This window comes from Centroberyx affinis, unplaced genomic scaffold, assembly GCF_046629955.1.
Source record: "Centroberyx affinis isolate AG114_WGS23_722 - 3 ecotype Tasmania unplaced genomic scaffold, CSIRO-AGI_Caff_v1 ptg003223l_1, whole genome shotgun sequence".
Taxonomy (NCBI): Eukaryota; Metazoa; Chordata; class Actinopteri; order Beryciformes; family Berycidae; genus Centroberyx; species Centroberyx affinis.
The window spans coordinates 209,902-224,893 of NW_027281258.1; the positions used below are offsets into that span (position 1 = coordinate 209,902).

The 14,992-nt window shown below is 43.5% G+C and overlaps 2 protein-coding genes across 2 annotated transcripts; one reads left to right on the plus strand and one right to left on the minus strand.

The window, feature by feature from the left end:
• Positions 1-328: 328 nt before the first annotated feature.
• On the minus strand, positions 329-2,661 carry ccdc59 (coiled-coil domain containing 59). Its single transcript, XM_071538210.1, has 4 exons — positions 2,406-2,661; positions 1,398-1,755; positions 1,098-1,206; positions 329-943 (listed from the first exon to the last, which is right to left on the minus strand). The coding sequence occupies exons 1-4, from the start codon at positions 2,554-2,556 to the stop codon at positions 779-781; spliced, it is 783 nt and encodes a 260-aa protein (XP_071394311.1). The 5' UTR covers positions 2,557-2,661; the 3' UTR covers positions 329-778.
• Positions 2,662-3,239: 578 nt separating this feature from the next.
• On the plus strand, positions 3,240-14,658 carry mettl25 (methyltransferase like 25). The gene is made up of 12 exons (XM_071538206.1): positions 3,240-3,502; positions 4,071-4,247; positions 4,465-4,571; positions 5,176-5,766; positions 6,055-6,202; positions 8,680-8,774; positions 9,083-9,112; positions 9,706-9,784; positions 10,927-11,021; positions 11,638-11,712; positions 12,310-12,381; positions 14,359-14,658. Exons 1-12 carry the CDS (start codon positions 3,286-3,288, stop codon positions 14,470-14,472), a joined length of 1,800 nt encoding a protein of 599 aa, XP_071394307.1. The 5' UTR covers positions 3,240-3,285; the 3' UTR covers positions 14,473-14,658.
• The last annotated feature ends 334 nt before the right edge of the window (positions 14,659-14,992 follow it).

The window sequence follows — 14,992 nt, forward strand, 5'->3', positions numbered from 1 at the left end:
GAAGGCTGCAGAGTGAGTTCTCTCTATGCAAGCTGCAGGTTTGCAACATGTTTGCATCGCCTGTAACTATGACGACAATGGAGCCAAGGTCACTATAATTTTGAATAATAATGGTATAACTAATTCTGCTATGACCTTAATATCCATAACAAGTGGCTGCTTGCATCTGGGGATAATGAGAGTTGGATTAGGAAAGGAAATGAGCAATTTCATCCAATCTTTAAGAGTTTCAGTATTAACATGAAGTAAAATTTGTTCTCTGGTCAAATTGAGTAATTGTTCTCCGCTTGATGATAATTGGCTAAAAACTGGTATTTGATTCGCACTTGAAAATAATTGCATTTTATTGCCAACTTAGTATCATACATTCCATGATAAAAATGGACCTAATATGGAGAAAGACTAATGTCTTACAAGAGCAAATTTTCCCATCTCTTGAGGCGCTATGATGCCATCTTGTGGTCTGAGATCAAAATGTGCAATACAGTTATCTGGAACAATATACTGAAGAATCAAGTCAAATGACCACAAACATTTCACTTTGAGCTCAGAGGCAAAGTAGTGTCAGATCACCACTCCAACTCTAAGACTCTTCATTTATATACAGCCCATGCATTGTAAGCACTCCTGAAATGATCAAGTGACAACGCAGTCCTGCTGCACTTCAGCACAGTTGTCACTACCATATTTGAAACAGTTTGTATTTAATAAAATGGCCAAATATAGGCAGGTTCCACTCTTTCTGTATTCATTGTCCCACAGCAGCTCTGGCCTGGAGTCATTTCCCGGGTCCCTGGATCTTCTGAAGCAGGTATTCCATTTGCAGGTTCAGGTTGGGTTGTCCTTTCTTGGTCTTTTTGCTCAGCATCTGAAACGTCTCCATCTTTTTCTCTTTGTACTTCTGGATGGCCTCCTCTCTTTGCTGCTTGCTCTTCAGGTACTCCTGGGATAAAAAACAAAACAAAACATAATGACAGCAGGTCAAACTACAATTTGGCTTGGAGTCATGCAAAGCACGATTTGTGATAAAGACAGAGTAATAATATTAGCTTTATTTTTCATCAGTGATAATATCTGATGTAGGCAAAACACTTCACCTCTTTCTTATTTTTCCGTTTTTCTTTGATCCTCTCAAACTCCTCGCTAGTCTTCTGGTATGATGTCTTCTTCATCATTTTCTTCCTCATGCGGTTGCTCATGGGGAGACTGAGAGGGACATTATTAAGCCAGTATTAGTTTGTGCTTCACAATTTGTCATGCATATTTTTACATGGGGTCTATCACTCCAAATCCTCCAAATCTAGGGAAAACTGCTCATGGGTGACAAAATGGTGGCTGAAAATGTACTGCACAGCTGTGGTATGTTTTGGGTCTACATGTCCAGTATGTACTGTTACCTTTCTGCCTTCTTGTCCCCTGTTGGTTCAGGGTTTCCAGAGGCAGAACCTTCCTGCTCTGCTCCACCAGTCTCCGCTGCTGGATCTGCAGCCTGGTCTGCGGCAGCATCACCTCCAGCTCTGTCTTCCACCTTCTCCTCCTCATGTCCTCTCATTCTTTGCTTACTCCTGTTCACTCTGTTCATCCAAGCCTCGTTTTTCAGTTTCGCGGCCTCGGCCACGTACAGGTGCCTGAGGTGTTCTGGATACTCCTCCTTGTACAGCATTTTGGACTCGGGGTTCTTCCTCTTCTCCTTCCGCAGCAGCTTGTTGTACTCATGCTGGACTTTCTGCTTCCTCTTGAAAGCAAACCCCTGACCTGACAGGTGGGAGGCACACAATCAAATATCAGAAAATACATCCCGTAGTCTCCAGTATGGAGAGAATGTTCCTCTAAACGGCATTTAAAAACCCGACCTTACTTGTTGGCAAACGTCATGTAAACTAGGACTTGAGACCTTTTACAACTCGTTAGGAACCACTGAGCGGGCATCAGATCCATCTAGCAGCACTTATTTTAATAACATTTTAAATTTCAGAATGTTATTGAATCTTCTTCCACCAAAATACACAGTAGAAAGCAGAGTGAACTAATTCTGTTGAAAAAAGTTGATATTGTATTAAATATATATATAAATATATATAGATATTGCTGCTTGGTGGCTCAATTGTATGCCGAATTTACCAGAAGACCCTAATATTGTGTAAAATAACTTAAAACGTGTTCTGTCCGGTATGCATCTTTGCCTAGAAGGAAGACCAGTTTAAATTGCGAGATTTTTTAACTGACAATGGCGTCACGTCCCCACGTACGAGCTATGTCCCATAATTAGCTGTCAACGAGTCCAGTGTCTTTCTCTCTACGTACAGTTGGGTCTAGAGGGCTGAATGTGACAACGTCCCTAGTCAACTGACTGACTAATGTTACTACAGAGAAACGTTAGTTGGTTGTTTTCTAGCAAACCTTACCTTCCTTAATACTGCCGTCGAATACTTTGTGCTCTGAGACCCATTTCCTCTTCTTGTTGACACCCGCTGGCCTGTTTTGGGATTTCTTCCAGTTACCTCCTTTCCCTGTAAACTTTTCTTTGTTCTTCATCCTCTGATCTGTCGGTGCCATTTCACTCAGTTATGTTCTGGAAAAGTGAAATGTTTACAAATAGCATGCCGTTTCAGGCTGCATGGGTTTCCCTTAGGACGCGTGGTGATGACGTGTTCAGGGCAGACATTATAAATAGATTGCAGAGCATTCGATCATAAAATAAACCATTCGACTAATGTTGCATTCGCGTCGTACAAGAAAGCCGGTAGATACGAGCTCCCTACTTGAAAACTGGACATGTTTCACAGAATGCCTTTGAAATTATGATTTATTTTGTTGACCATGTAACTGATAAATATATTCACTATTGCTTGCAATAATGGGTACATTTCTATAACATAACAAATGGTCTGTATCCAAACCTAGGTTGCACTTAATACATTAAGGAAGAAAGCTATAAACGTATAATTTGTGCGCATTAAACACCTGACTTTTTTTTTTTTATTTCTTCCTTCTTTTTTGTTGGTCATACAATGTGTGATAATATCCTGTACTGTATGTGACTGTAGCATTTTTTTTTGCGTATAAATTGTACAACAATATATGGCAAATCATACATCAACAGTAGTAGGCTCTTTAGAAAACGGAGCACACAATGTAAACAGACTGTAGCATTTGGTACGCCCATAAGAGCTTCCGTAATGCCAGGAAAACCATCGTTGAGCATTTTCGACTGCTAATGCCTGAGCGGAGAAAGACTCGGTACGTGCTCCACACACGTCCGTCCTCTTCGTGGAGCTTACTGACATGGCGTCTTCCTCGTTTACCCTCACAGACGTTCACCAACGAATAGATGAAGTAAAGCGGTTTCTTTCTATATCTCTAAATATCGCCAATGCACACACTGTGGAGTTTTACACTCACGATGTGTGGAAGCAGTTCATGGCTGTGCCGCCAGACGAGGTCCTGTCAGCCGTCAGTTCATATAATGGCCACGAGGGGGAGCCACAGCCCGGTGCAAATGGTAACTGCATCATAATATAGGAATGAGAAATACTTGACTTAATGGAAATATGAAAGCTTGCCTTGAACTATCAGAGTTGTGGTACAGTAAAGGCAGCAGGTTTCTCTTCCCCCCTTGTAATTTATATATCATTTATGTTAGTATTAGCATTAGTATTATATCAAGGTGTCTTAGTTTGCACACATTTTAATACACTGCCAGAGTATTTTCTGATTGTGTGTTTTATGAGGAGAAGGGATAGGTTCAGGCCTAATTTAAGTCCCAAAGTCCGACTATCTTCTACTTATGCACTCTTGGAGATCCTAGCGGTAAAGCACGAGTTTATGGATGAAGTAATTCTATATTACCTGAAAATTATATAAACTTTATAGACAGGATTAGGAGTTGAGGTTTGGTTTTTTTAAAGGTTTGTTTTCAAGACCATAAAAACTGCAACATTTGTAAGGGTGTGTAAACTTTTTATGTCTTTAATATCTGATGCACACACGCTACTACATGAAAAAAAAAAATCCTGAAAAGCCCAAGATGACTTTTGCAAGATGAAAACGTGCAACCTCTCCATTTCCAGAGCGACCCAGGACCACATTCGGGTTCTGCGATGATACGAAGCGGCTGGTCGATACCCGTGAGCTGCTGCAGGCGGCCAAGGCCCGGTCTCTCCCTGACCTTGGCGTCTGTGTGAGCCGGGATGAGCTACTGCAGGCCCTCCGAGAGAACGACCCCGGCTCTCCGCCCGCAGAGGAAGGTAGGAAAGAACGGACAGCGCACGCTCTCTCACGCTGAGAGGAGGAAACCAGTCAAGGATTCGGCATGTCCAGCCCAAATTTGCGGCCATAATTCTGACTGGGAGCCGAGGATGAAATTTACTCTGGCTGCTATCATAGGGACGATTTGGGGCCTTCTTAAAGGTACAGCGCAGTTAAATTTGTCTTTCTTTTGCACTTGTGTTCTGTCTGACCCAGCTGCCGTTCTGGAGCCAGATGAGTTCATGAACTCTAAGAAATCCCATGAGGTCCAGTCCATGTCGGAGGTGGTGGCCTGTCTGGCCCAGCACTGCAGAGTCAAGCAGGTGGGGCAACATCTGGCTGGTTGCAGTCAATGTCTTTTAGGCTCTGTCTGTCTGGGGGATCATTGTAAAAACAATAACCGGCTCACCGCTAGAAGGTGGGCTTGGCTCAGTAGTCTGAGAGGCATTTGGATGAGACTTTACCTGGTGGGATACAAGGACGGAGGGAAGGAGTGCTGCTTGGGTCTGATATGAACAGGCTGGTGCTCAGACTCAAACTGCTACTAGAAACATTTTCTTTGGATTCTTCACTTGCTTGTAAAGTTGAAGAAAAAGTGAATTCTATGAAAATGACTTTCAAAGACGAAGGCCCTCAGGTCGATACGTGTTAGTCATTCTTAATCATTTTGTAATAAAGGCTTTTCATCTTTATTTTTTTTCCACTTAAGACAGAGTGCCTTGGGTTTTTCTTTTTTGTTTTTTCAGTGATTTCCAAGCACGTGAAATATCCAAATTCTGTTTTTTTTTCTAGTATTAGTTTTTGCCCGGACAGGATTTGGTACATCGACTCGACTCAGGCAGCACTTTGATGATTATAACACATACTCAACGTTTGACCCTCAACTCTCCCCCTCCCTCCCTCCCTCCCTCCCTCCCTCCCTCCCAGGTGATAGACGTGGGCTCGGGGAAGGGCTACCTGTGCTCCTTCCTGTCCCTGCAGTACGGCCTCCGGGTCTACGGCATCGACTCGTCCAGCACCAACACTCACGGAGCGCAGGAGAGGAACCGGAAGCTGAAGAAGTTCTCCAGGGCGTACCAGAGACAGAAGGCGGCGAGGGCCCGCAGAGAGGCCGCACTCTCCGCCCAGGACGAGTTAGACCAAAACATAAAGCCTGGAAGGAACGGGGACGATGACATTTTATATGCTGCCGAGGAGGAAACTGTGCCGCAGAGGGAGGAAGAGGAGGAGGAAGGGTTAATCAATTCATCAGAAGTCGGTCCTACAGCGGATGGGAGTTCAGACCCAGACAACGAGGAGGTTTTCCTCAGCGCCCTGTCAGTGGACGCGATAGAGGCCGCCTCCCCCAGGATCCCCCCCAGCCAGCTGAGCGTCGAGGAGCGCGAGAGGAGGAAGAGGGAGAACCTGGAGAGGAAGGCCCGGAGCAGACCCGGCACCGACCCGGCGGCGCTGTTCTCGCCTCTCACGTCCTACGTTACCGCGGAGACGGAGCTGCGAGAGCTCATCGGCGAGCTGGAGGTGAGTAAAAGGCGGGGGGGGAGAAAAAAAATAGCTGTCATATCCGGGAAAAAAACGAATGAAAATAAATGTTGAAAAGAGATTTGCTGTGTGTCCGCGAGGCTTCCAAGATTCCCCACCAGCTCCTGAAATTACAAGTCTGTCGCAGCGGCTGGTGTTTGGATTATTGGAACGGGCGCGGGATGCTGTCGCCGCGCCAAAGCTGCAGCAGCGTCATCATCAATAACTTTTGCCATCGATCTCTCTCCACCCCCCCTCCCCCCTCACCCCCCTCCCTCCTCACTGCAGGATGCGGTCATGGTTGGCCTGCACACGTGTGGCGACTTGGCTCCCAGCACGCTGAGGATGTTCGTGGCCAAACGAGAGCTGGCCTCCGTCTGCAGCGTGGGCTGCTGCTATCACCTGCTCTCTGAAGAGCACGACCCCGCCGCACAAGGTGCCCACACACACACACACACACACACACACACACACACACACACACACAGATACAGATCTAGATGAATATGTGCACCGTGCAGAGTAGTGTGTGTGTGTGTGTCTGTGTCTCGCTGTGTGGTGCGTCTGTACATTGTATAGCCGTGACACTACAGTCTGCAGACGGAGGGAAGCAGTAATGCGTCAGCAGCAACCCCCTCTTCCTACACACACACACACACACACACACAGAGACCTCCACCCCTTTTTGAGAACATATGGTTCCTATTGTACAGGGAGCTTCATCCAGAACCATCTACTCCCCCTATTCTCCCTCTCTCTCTCTTTCTCTCTGTATCTCTCTCTCTCTCTGTATCTCTTTCTCTGTGTGTGTGTCTCTCTCTCCGTCTCTCTCTCTGTCTTTTTTCTCTCTCTGTGTGTCTCTCTCTCTCTCTGTCTCTTTCTCTCTGTGTGTATGATTGTCTCTCTCGCTCTCTCTGTCTCTCTCACACACACACACACACACACACACACCCCTCATCTTGATTCACTCACCTGCAGTCTTCACTTCGTCACTCTGATCCGATCCGAAATGAAATATTATTTTCCCACATAAAACCACATAAACACTTATATTCATATTATATAGTAAACAAGTCAAATGTTCCATTGAGAGCCTGCAGCGCTCGGCCAACTCGCCCTTCTGGAGACTGAGTTGAGCACGGAGACACGCTGTTAGAGTCATTAGAGTGGATTTATGGATTTAGGATGACTGTTTAAGGGCTTTGAAAATGAGATTTTTTTGACCTTTTAATTTAGACGGGATTCAATTGGAAATGATTGATTCCGCAACCTGTGTGTAATATTTCATCTCTGCTCGACGGGGCCTTCGCTTTTATTTAGTTAGCTTGGACTTCCAGTCTGAGAAGGTCGTACATCGGCCTCCGTCTCTGCCTCACCTGGACTCATCTCACAGCAGTCGGTTCAGGTACCGACACACAGCACAGACTGCTATAATCCCTGTCTCCTACATCTGTGATTTCACTCCTTCACTGTTCAGTTTACGAGGTATGAAACTGTCTACATGTGTCCTCATGCTGTGACTGAAGTCTTCGCAAGATTCCTCGCTACAGTTGATATCTGCTCAATATCACGCCATGTCTGTTAACGGCGTGACCTTTGACCCTCGCGTCATCGGGGGGCCCCGCCGTCACTTCGGCCAAGAGCCCAATATGATATCATGACAGCTGATTGAAAACACTCCAGGCGTACGAGCAGCCCGTCACATGCTCGCCCGTCGCTCCAATCCAATCTTGCGAAAAAGGCAACCGAGGTGTTCTCATTCTCTCGCTCTCTCTCTCTCTCACACACACACACACACACACACACACATTTCCTCTCCCCTGCTGGCCTTGCCGTGCAGTCTGGGATGCAGGCCAACTCCTGTGGTGGGCTACCTCACCCTAAAAAGGAACTAAACCACTAAAGAGCTGAAAAGCTTAATTATGGAGAGGTGAAGACATAACTATAGGAAGGCAGTTATAAATTTATGTAATTTGCACATAAATTAAGCCTATTTGTATTGCATTAAAGGCATCGTTCATTTCTTATACCGTACTGCTGATGTGATATCGGCCGTCTAATCTCACACTATTTACTCACAGAAACAGCAACTACTTGGGGATCAGTGCATGAAGGCGTCTAAGGTCTGGAGCCACCGTGTCTCTTCTCAAAATGTTTGGGAGTATACAAGGATCTGGTCGCACACATATTAGAAATATTTGTCTTTCTGAGTGGCGAGCATGCTAGCTAGTATAAACAGCTCTCTGTGTGTGCTGTAATGTACTGTAGCCATCGCTAACGTGTCGGTGTGTCCCAGGTAGTTTGAAAGGCCCAGACTGACCCCGCACACGTTATTAATGCTTCTCTGGACCGTTTCCCTCTGGACTCGCTGGGCCTTGGCCTCAGTGACTGACCCTTTTAGGAATGACATGAAAAGGATGGCAGGCTGTCAAGCAGTCACACTCAGCACCTCCCACCGGGAGATTAGTGTGTGTGTGTGGGTGTGTGTGTGTGTGTGTGTGTGTGTGCCGGTGTCTGCGATGGTTGGAGATGTAGTGTACCTCATGTTATGTTTCTCACAACAGCAGTTAGAGGTCAGGAGTTCTGGATTTTTGAAGATACAAAATGTATCAAAAAAGAAAAAAAAACAATTACATTTTCTAGTTTTTTCAATCATGGGCTTTTGTTAAGCTCTTCTTTCACCCACAAACAACAGGGAAAAGGAGAGGATGGAACGTTCCCCCTTCATAAAACCAAATTAAAATGTTTCCTCCTTGTGCTGCTTAAAGTTTGCTATCTAGGCAAATAATCAGCGCTCATATCCACTGATTGCAATTGTTTTTGAAAAAAAAGCTCTGATTAATCAGCCAAATCAGTCTAGCTCTATTATCTGTGTATGTGTGTGTGTGTGTGTGTGTGTCTGTTCCCCTACAGAGTGTTTGCGCGGTGTGTGTGGTTTCCCTATGAGTCAGTACCTCAGGGAGCAGTCCTGGTTCTGTGGCAGGAACGCCAGGATGTCGGCGTGCTTGGTGAGTCGGATGACACCGCAGAAAATGTGCACAGCAGCATATTTTCTACACAAACATGTGTTCTTCTAACTGTAATGATGGTGCCTGTAACAAATGCCTTTTTAATGAATTCACAGAACAACAGTGGATTTCTTTATGTACAGTAAGGGTTTATAAGCAGGGCGTCTGGGTGAAATAATCCTTTTTAATGAGTTTAAATGGATTGTCAGGAGTAGTTTTCACCTTTGCAGCTACTTAATATTTTGTACGAAATATTCTAAATAATCTTCCAGGCATTTAACTTTTTGCCTTTTTCCTAAAAAAAACAGGCACTGGAGAGAGTGTCACTTGGTCAAGGGGTAAGTAATACATGCACACAGTTATTACAAGAATACGGAATAATTTCTTTATACTGATCTGTGCACTGAACAATTAATGGAATAGTAGTTTAACATCTTTGTATGAATCATCACTCATTCACACCCATCAAAACTGATTCATCAAATTGTTAAACAGCGAATGTGGGCGTTCTCTCAAGACTGTATTATCTGCATCCTAGATCTAGCATATACATTCAAACAATCTGCCCATTAATTCTCCTATTGTTTTAAAGCTGTGATTGACTACAGTATATTTGTTTGAAATGCAGAGCCTGGAGCTCCGGGCCAAAGCCGATACGCGATACCACTAGCCATTAATATGGAATGTTTATAAATATTAATGCAATCACGGCAAGATTGATTACATGTTGGAGGCTGGGGTCTGAATCCAAAAACAGTCTTGATTGCTCGCTAGTCTTGCATCAGGTTTGGAAATCAGCGTAGAAAGTGTCAGGGAAATTCCTCCACCTTTCATGTTTCATATGCTGGATGAATAACAAGGGAATGACAATTACAAAAGGGTTTAAATGCATTATGTTCAAGTAAATAACTACCTTTGTCCTTTTCTGCAGATTCAGATGGAGTCCCTGTTCTACCGGGCCGTCCTTCATGTTATTCTGAGGGACCATTACAGCTCCTTTAAAAGGTACTGTAGCTTAGATCTGCCATGGCTCCAGTAAAAGAAATGTACAGTCCTTTCCCACACTGTGCCCTAACACATGCCTCTTTCAGTGTGCATTGAAAAGGTGAATCCTGTCTCATAGTTCATATATAAGAAAGATTCTTTGTGGTAATGAGGTGGGACAACGCTCTTCCAGATAGACAGCTTTGGTGCAATCTCCACATTTTAATTGCAGTCTAAGGGGGCGATCACACCTACAGATCTTTGGTCCGAACTAGAGTGGAAAAGTTCACTTTGTTGCATTTAGTATTTGTCTTGTTTAGGTTCACACTGACCAATTACAAGCAAACCAGGGCTTGTAAACAAAAGTCACAAGTAGCTTGTTTATAGGACAGAGTTTGGTAAACTGTCATCTCACCAGGGGACAAATTTTGTCAAAACAAACCTGATTCCAGTCCCTGTAACTTGAGTTAAGCATGATGGACTTGTCTGCAGTCTGCAGTAAATGACCTTCTCTGGTCTTCATACCAATTAAGAACTCAAGAAGAACTAGCTGATATGAGCATCAGTCCAGACTGTTTACCCTCGGCTCATTATGTTATGCTAGGGTTTCCAAGCATGAGGAACTGCTGGCTATCAGATGTCAACATCCGTCTCCTTCTACTGGTTTGAGACTTGCATTTTCAGGCCATTGGCATTGTTCTCACCCTCACCTGCCTAAATAAACTAAACTACAGGAGTAAATGCTCCAAAGTTGAATTAAACCGCTCCAAACGTGCTTGGTGTGAACACAACCTAAGATTCCTAAAAGAGACGAGGCGTGGCCTTATCTGCACTCACATGCTGACGACCCCCAGTGCTCTCAGTGAAGGTTTCTCTTCCTGTGACCTTCAGTACAGTGACTAGCATTAGGTCAGGATCACATGCATTAGTTTTCTTCCAGCAGCACCTATTCATTCCTGTCGAGTCGCTGAGAAGTGTTTAACAGCTTGGTCGGTTGCTAAGGTGTGATAATAAAACAGAGGAGAGAAACAAAGTGAGAGTAAAGGAGTGAGTGTTGTTTATTTGATGGCGATTGGCCAGAAATGAGCTGCTCAGGGACTCGAGGTGAGACTGAGCACACAGGGTGAAAGTGTGTGTGTGTGTGTGTGTGTGTGTGTCTCTTCCACAGTGAAAAAGCGAGTGGGGAATGTCTACTCCAAGGTTAAATCATTTGTGGACTACGTTCGCCGCGCTCTACGCAGACTGGAACTGGATGAATCAAAGGTCAGGACTGGAATATTACCGTCATCTTACAGCACCTTCCAGAAATACAGTATGGAAAGTTATACAGTGCATTGAAAAAAAAAAAAATACAGCCTCCTGGGGGAAAAATGCTCATTAATTTGACATTCAAACCATATTGGGTTGAGAGTCGAAATGTATATTATCTCCTTCCACATCTTCAGAATGATTTTAACAGTATAACTACACTATAATTATTCATAAGCGGTTCCTGAACTCTCCTCACAAACTCTAGACATATCTTGCTGTAAATTGTGAAACTCAAACCATATGTATATTTGGATCAAGCGTTTTTTTCTTTAAATATTCAAATTTAGTCATGTCAGATTAATATACTGTACCAATATACATGTGTCATCTGCTTGAAATGCCTGCCTTCTTGCTTTAGGGCGATGCCAGGCATTGTCATACAATATAACTGATGCTGAGGGTTTGAGAATATGTCATCTGGCTGCCCTGGGGAGAAGTATGAATGAGGATGATGTATTTCTACTGTTGGTTCATGCTGTCTGTCTTATGTCGCTCACAACTCCACGAGCCATAAACCTCTCTCTTTCACTTTCTCTTCGTCTGTCTCTCTCTCTTTCTCTCTCTCCAGCTCCCTGACAGTGTCATCCAGGACTACCATGACACATACAGAGCACGGATGGGCGAGATGCGCGCCTTTAACATGGTGAGTCCTCGCCAAATAAAGAATGCCCATCGGAGATCCCTTGCTTTGGGTCGTCTTTGTCTTTGGGAGAAGTTCTTAACCCGTACTTACCTGGGTTTAGATTTACACAACAACTGCAATACCTTGTGCGAGCTCTGCTTTGTGTAAATCATTTTTTCCCTGTAAACCGACACGTACGATGCCGTCAAATTGCAGTCTGTTAAACAAGATCATTATAGTCTTCAGGGAAATAATACAGGAACGATTATACAAAATGGTTAGAAAACCAGCCTCGAGGTTTGAACTAAGACCACTAATTGTGGTGTCAACCAACATACCAATTTTCCCTCATGAAATAAAACAGTCAAATGGTTTTCGGGGATCGCCCACTACCTACCGGGAAGGCCGTCGTCATGCTGGGTTTCCAGCGTGGACAATGTGGGGAGTAGCCCGAAAAGACTGTTACTTTCTGTCATCTTGGATTAACAGTGCAGACAAGAACAATGCCATATTGTAGTTGCTACATTCAGAGGTCCTGTTGGAAAACAGCAAAATGAAATTGAATCTCTCTTACAGCACTCTTAATGCTTTTCTTCTGTCCTGCGTTTCCTTGTTTAGTTGAAGGTGACGCTGGCTCCCTGTATTGAGGGTCTGATTCTCCTGGATCGCCTCTGCTACCTGAAAGAACAGGTAAAATCACAAGGATGTTCATAGCTACAGGTTGTGTGTTTGTGTGTGTCTCATAGAGAGAAAAAGGAAGTTTGTGAATGGGGGGGGGGGGGGGGGGTTTGTACATGCCAATGGCTACGGCAAAATATATGAGAGTTCTCTGATGTGAATATATCCATGTCCAGCTGTACAGGGCAACAATAAATTTCTCTTTATTTACATTGTTTTTCCAGACATAATATCTCACCTCTGGCTAAGGGTGAAGAGTTTACTGGTACTGAGAACACACTTTTAACATGCGTCTGCATCAGCATATAGACAACAAATGAACCCTGTGACCATTTTTAAAGAACTAGCCAAGGTCATTATTGTAAAGTAAAACTAACAAAGACAAAAACTAGGTGTTAAAAATGATTGTCCTAAACTGAAATGAACATAAAAACTGAACTAAAATGATCTTGTCTACATGTAAACCTAACTAAAATAAAAATCTAGGTGAATTGTTTTTAGTCTTTCCTCTCTGTTTATGTGCAGGGTAAATTTAGTTTTTGGCTGTTTTTACTTAAAGCAAATTGATTTTTTAAAAATTATTTATGAATTATTGTTTGTATTACACAATACCTGTTGCAAACATATACAAAAACTTTTATCATTATACCTTTGAAAAAAACACCTGTACCAATAATACTCAAATTGAAACTAAATAAAAACTAAACTAAAACTACCAAACCCACACTGAAAACAAACTAAAACTTAACTGAAATTGAAGTAAAAACTGAAAACGATATAAAAATAAAAACAAATGAAAAATCCCCAGCTGCCTCGTCACACGGGGGCCACACATTCTCCTTTTACAACTCCACTGTACATTGACTTATGATCTTGATGATTTGCTTGTACAGCGCTGTGAGCGGGATTTGGAATCCGTTTCCCCCGATGACGAATGTGTGAGCGCACAGGAATCTCAGTGGAAATCTGGATGTTTTTTTTTTTTTTTATTCAGACCGTTGAGCGTATAGGTGTCGGCTAAATTAAAGCTGGCCCGTCATTTAAGGTCTTAGGTTTCCCCTGCCAAACATAACATGCTAATCTGCGGTCTGAGTCGCTGTGATGAGATGCGTATGAGCCAAAAGCTTTGAAGTTCTGATTACATGTGTGATTGTGTGTCAGATGGACTTCCTTAGCAGGGATCTGTAATCAAACTACATAACGTCAAGAGTGTTTTGAGATATCTCCCTCGAGGAGGAGCAAAGGAGGAAAAAGAGGAGGTGGTGGAGTGTGTGTGTGTGTGTGTGGTGTGTGTGTGTGTGTGAGATGATAAGCGTAGCGAAGTATAAATGTTCAACCTTTAAAATGTATATATATGCACATTCAGCTCTGTTTTTTTTTCAGTTCTGAACAAGGGCAAGAGCTGCGGTTATCATTCAAAGAGATAGATTTGTATACTGTATGAGTCCATAGAGCCTGAGGCTATTGCAGCGGTGTTGATGCTCAAACAATTATGCACTTATAAACCACTGTATACAGTATATACATTGTGTCACTATGTGGGTGTAATGTCTGGAGGAAGGTCGAAGATCTGAAACGTCGACAATAAAATACGCAGCGGTGATCTGTGTGTGCAGGAATCTCCTTTTTTAGTAAGGACTAACACCATCAGGGGAATTTATTCCTTGCAACGCGAAAGAGAACACAGTGGTGTGCGTGCTATTTATATCTGTTATCATTCATAAAGACCCGTAACTGAGCAGCAAACCATCAAGGCAGACTGTTTGGTGGAGACAAACTGGTTTTACGCACGAACGCGAGTCCACCTGACACAATATTTGCACAGATGTTCTGTCTCTGGGGATTTGTTAGAGAAATCTTTAATAGCGAGAACAACGTATGCCGGTGAATCCCACTGCAGTCACAGATGAACTAGGAGGAGAAAGCAAGATTTTTGATATCCGTGTGTGTGTGTGTGTGTGTGTGTGTGTGTGTGTGTGCGCGCTACAGGAGGACGTTTCATTCTCTGCACTGGTGCAACTCTTTGATCCTCTGCTGTCGCCGAGATGTTACGCTGTCGTTGGAGTGAAAAGTCTGAGTCATGAAGACAGAATTAGAGACTGATTAACTTTTATGCATACAAGTACACTAAACTGACTTTCATATCATCATGCAGTTCCTACATTGGGAGTGAATATCTTTTGTTCTGTGCTGTAAAATACAGCGTTGTTTGTTTTTATTATAAGCATGATTTTAGAAGAGTTCTGAAATGTATTTATTAATGCAACGCTTGTATCACATCACATTTTTAAAAGGTTTTGTTTTGTATTCTTTATTGCATTTGATATTAAATAAATACTGAAAAATGAACAGTGCTTAGTGCTCAGTCTCAACCTTGTTCTGGTCTCAGAGGATCACTCATGAAAACATGTGTTCAAAACACCTGGACAAACTATCTGTCAATCCCACATTGTTTGATTGAATTATATCCATCTCAGCCCTTTGTCTCTATTCTCTCGAGTGTCTCCTGAGAGAACAGTTGCTTTTAAGGACTGGTCAGGGGGCCAGGGGCATTGTGGGATTTGGGGAGACCCGGATCCCTTCTGCTGGGTTGCGCGGGTCTGGAAACCCCATTTCTAGGCTT

Bases quoted from the DNA above. Each gene is read 5' to 3' on its own strand.
- mettl25 (XM_071538206.1), top strand. From the start codon at position 3,286: ATGGCGTCTTCCTCGTTTACCCTCACAGACGTTCACCAACGAATAGAT. The intron at 4,248-4,464 runs GTAGGAAAGAAC...TGTCTGACCCAG, and splicing joins CTCTCCGCCCGCAGAGGAAG to CTGCCGTTCTGGAGCCAGAT. The intron at 9,785-10,926 runs GTAGCTTAGATC...TCTCTTCCACAG, and splicing joins CAGCTCCTTTAAAAGGTACT to TGAAAAAGCGAGTGGGGAAT.
- ccdc59 (XM_071538210.1), bottom strand. From the start codon at position 2,556: ATGGCACCGACAGATCAGAGGATGAAGAACAAAGAAAAGTTTACAGGG. The intron at 1,756-2,405 runs GTAAGGTTTGCT...CCCACCTGTCAG, and splicing joins CGACGGCAGTATTAAGGAAG to GTCAGGGGTTTGCTTTCAAG. The intron at 1,207-1,397 runs GTAACAGTACAT...TGTCCCTCTCAG, and splicing joins GGGGACAAGAAGGCAGAAAG to TCTCCCCATGAGCAACCGCA.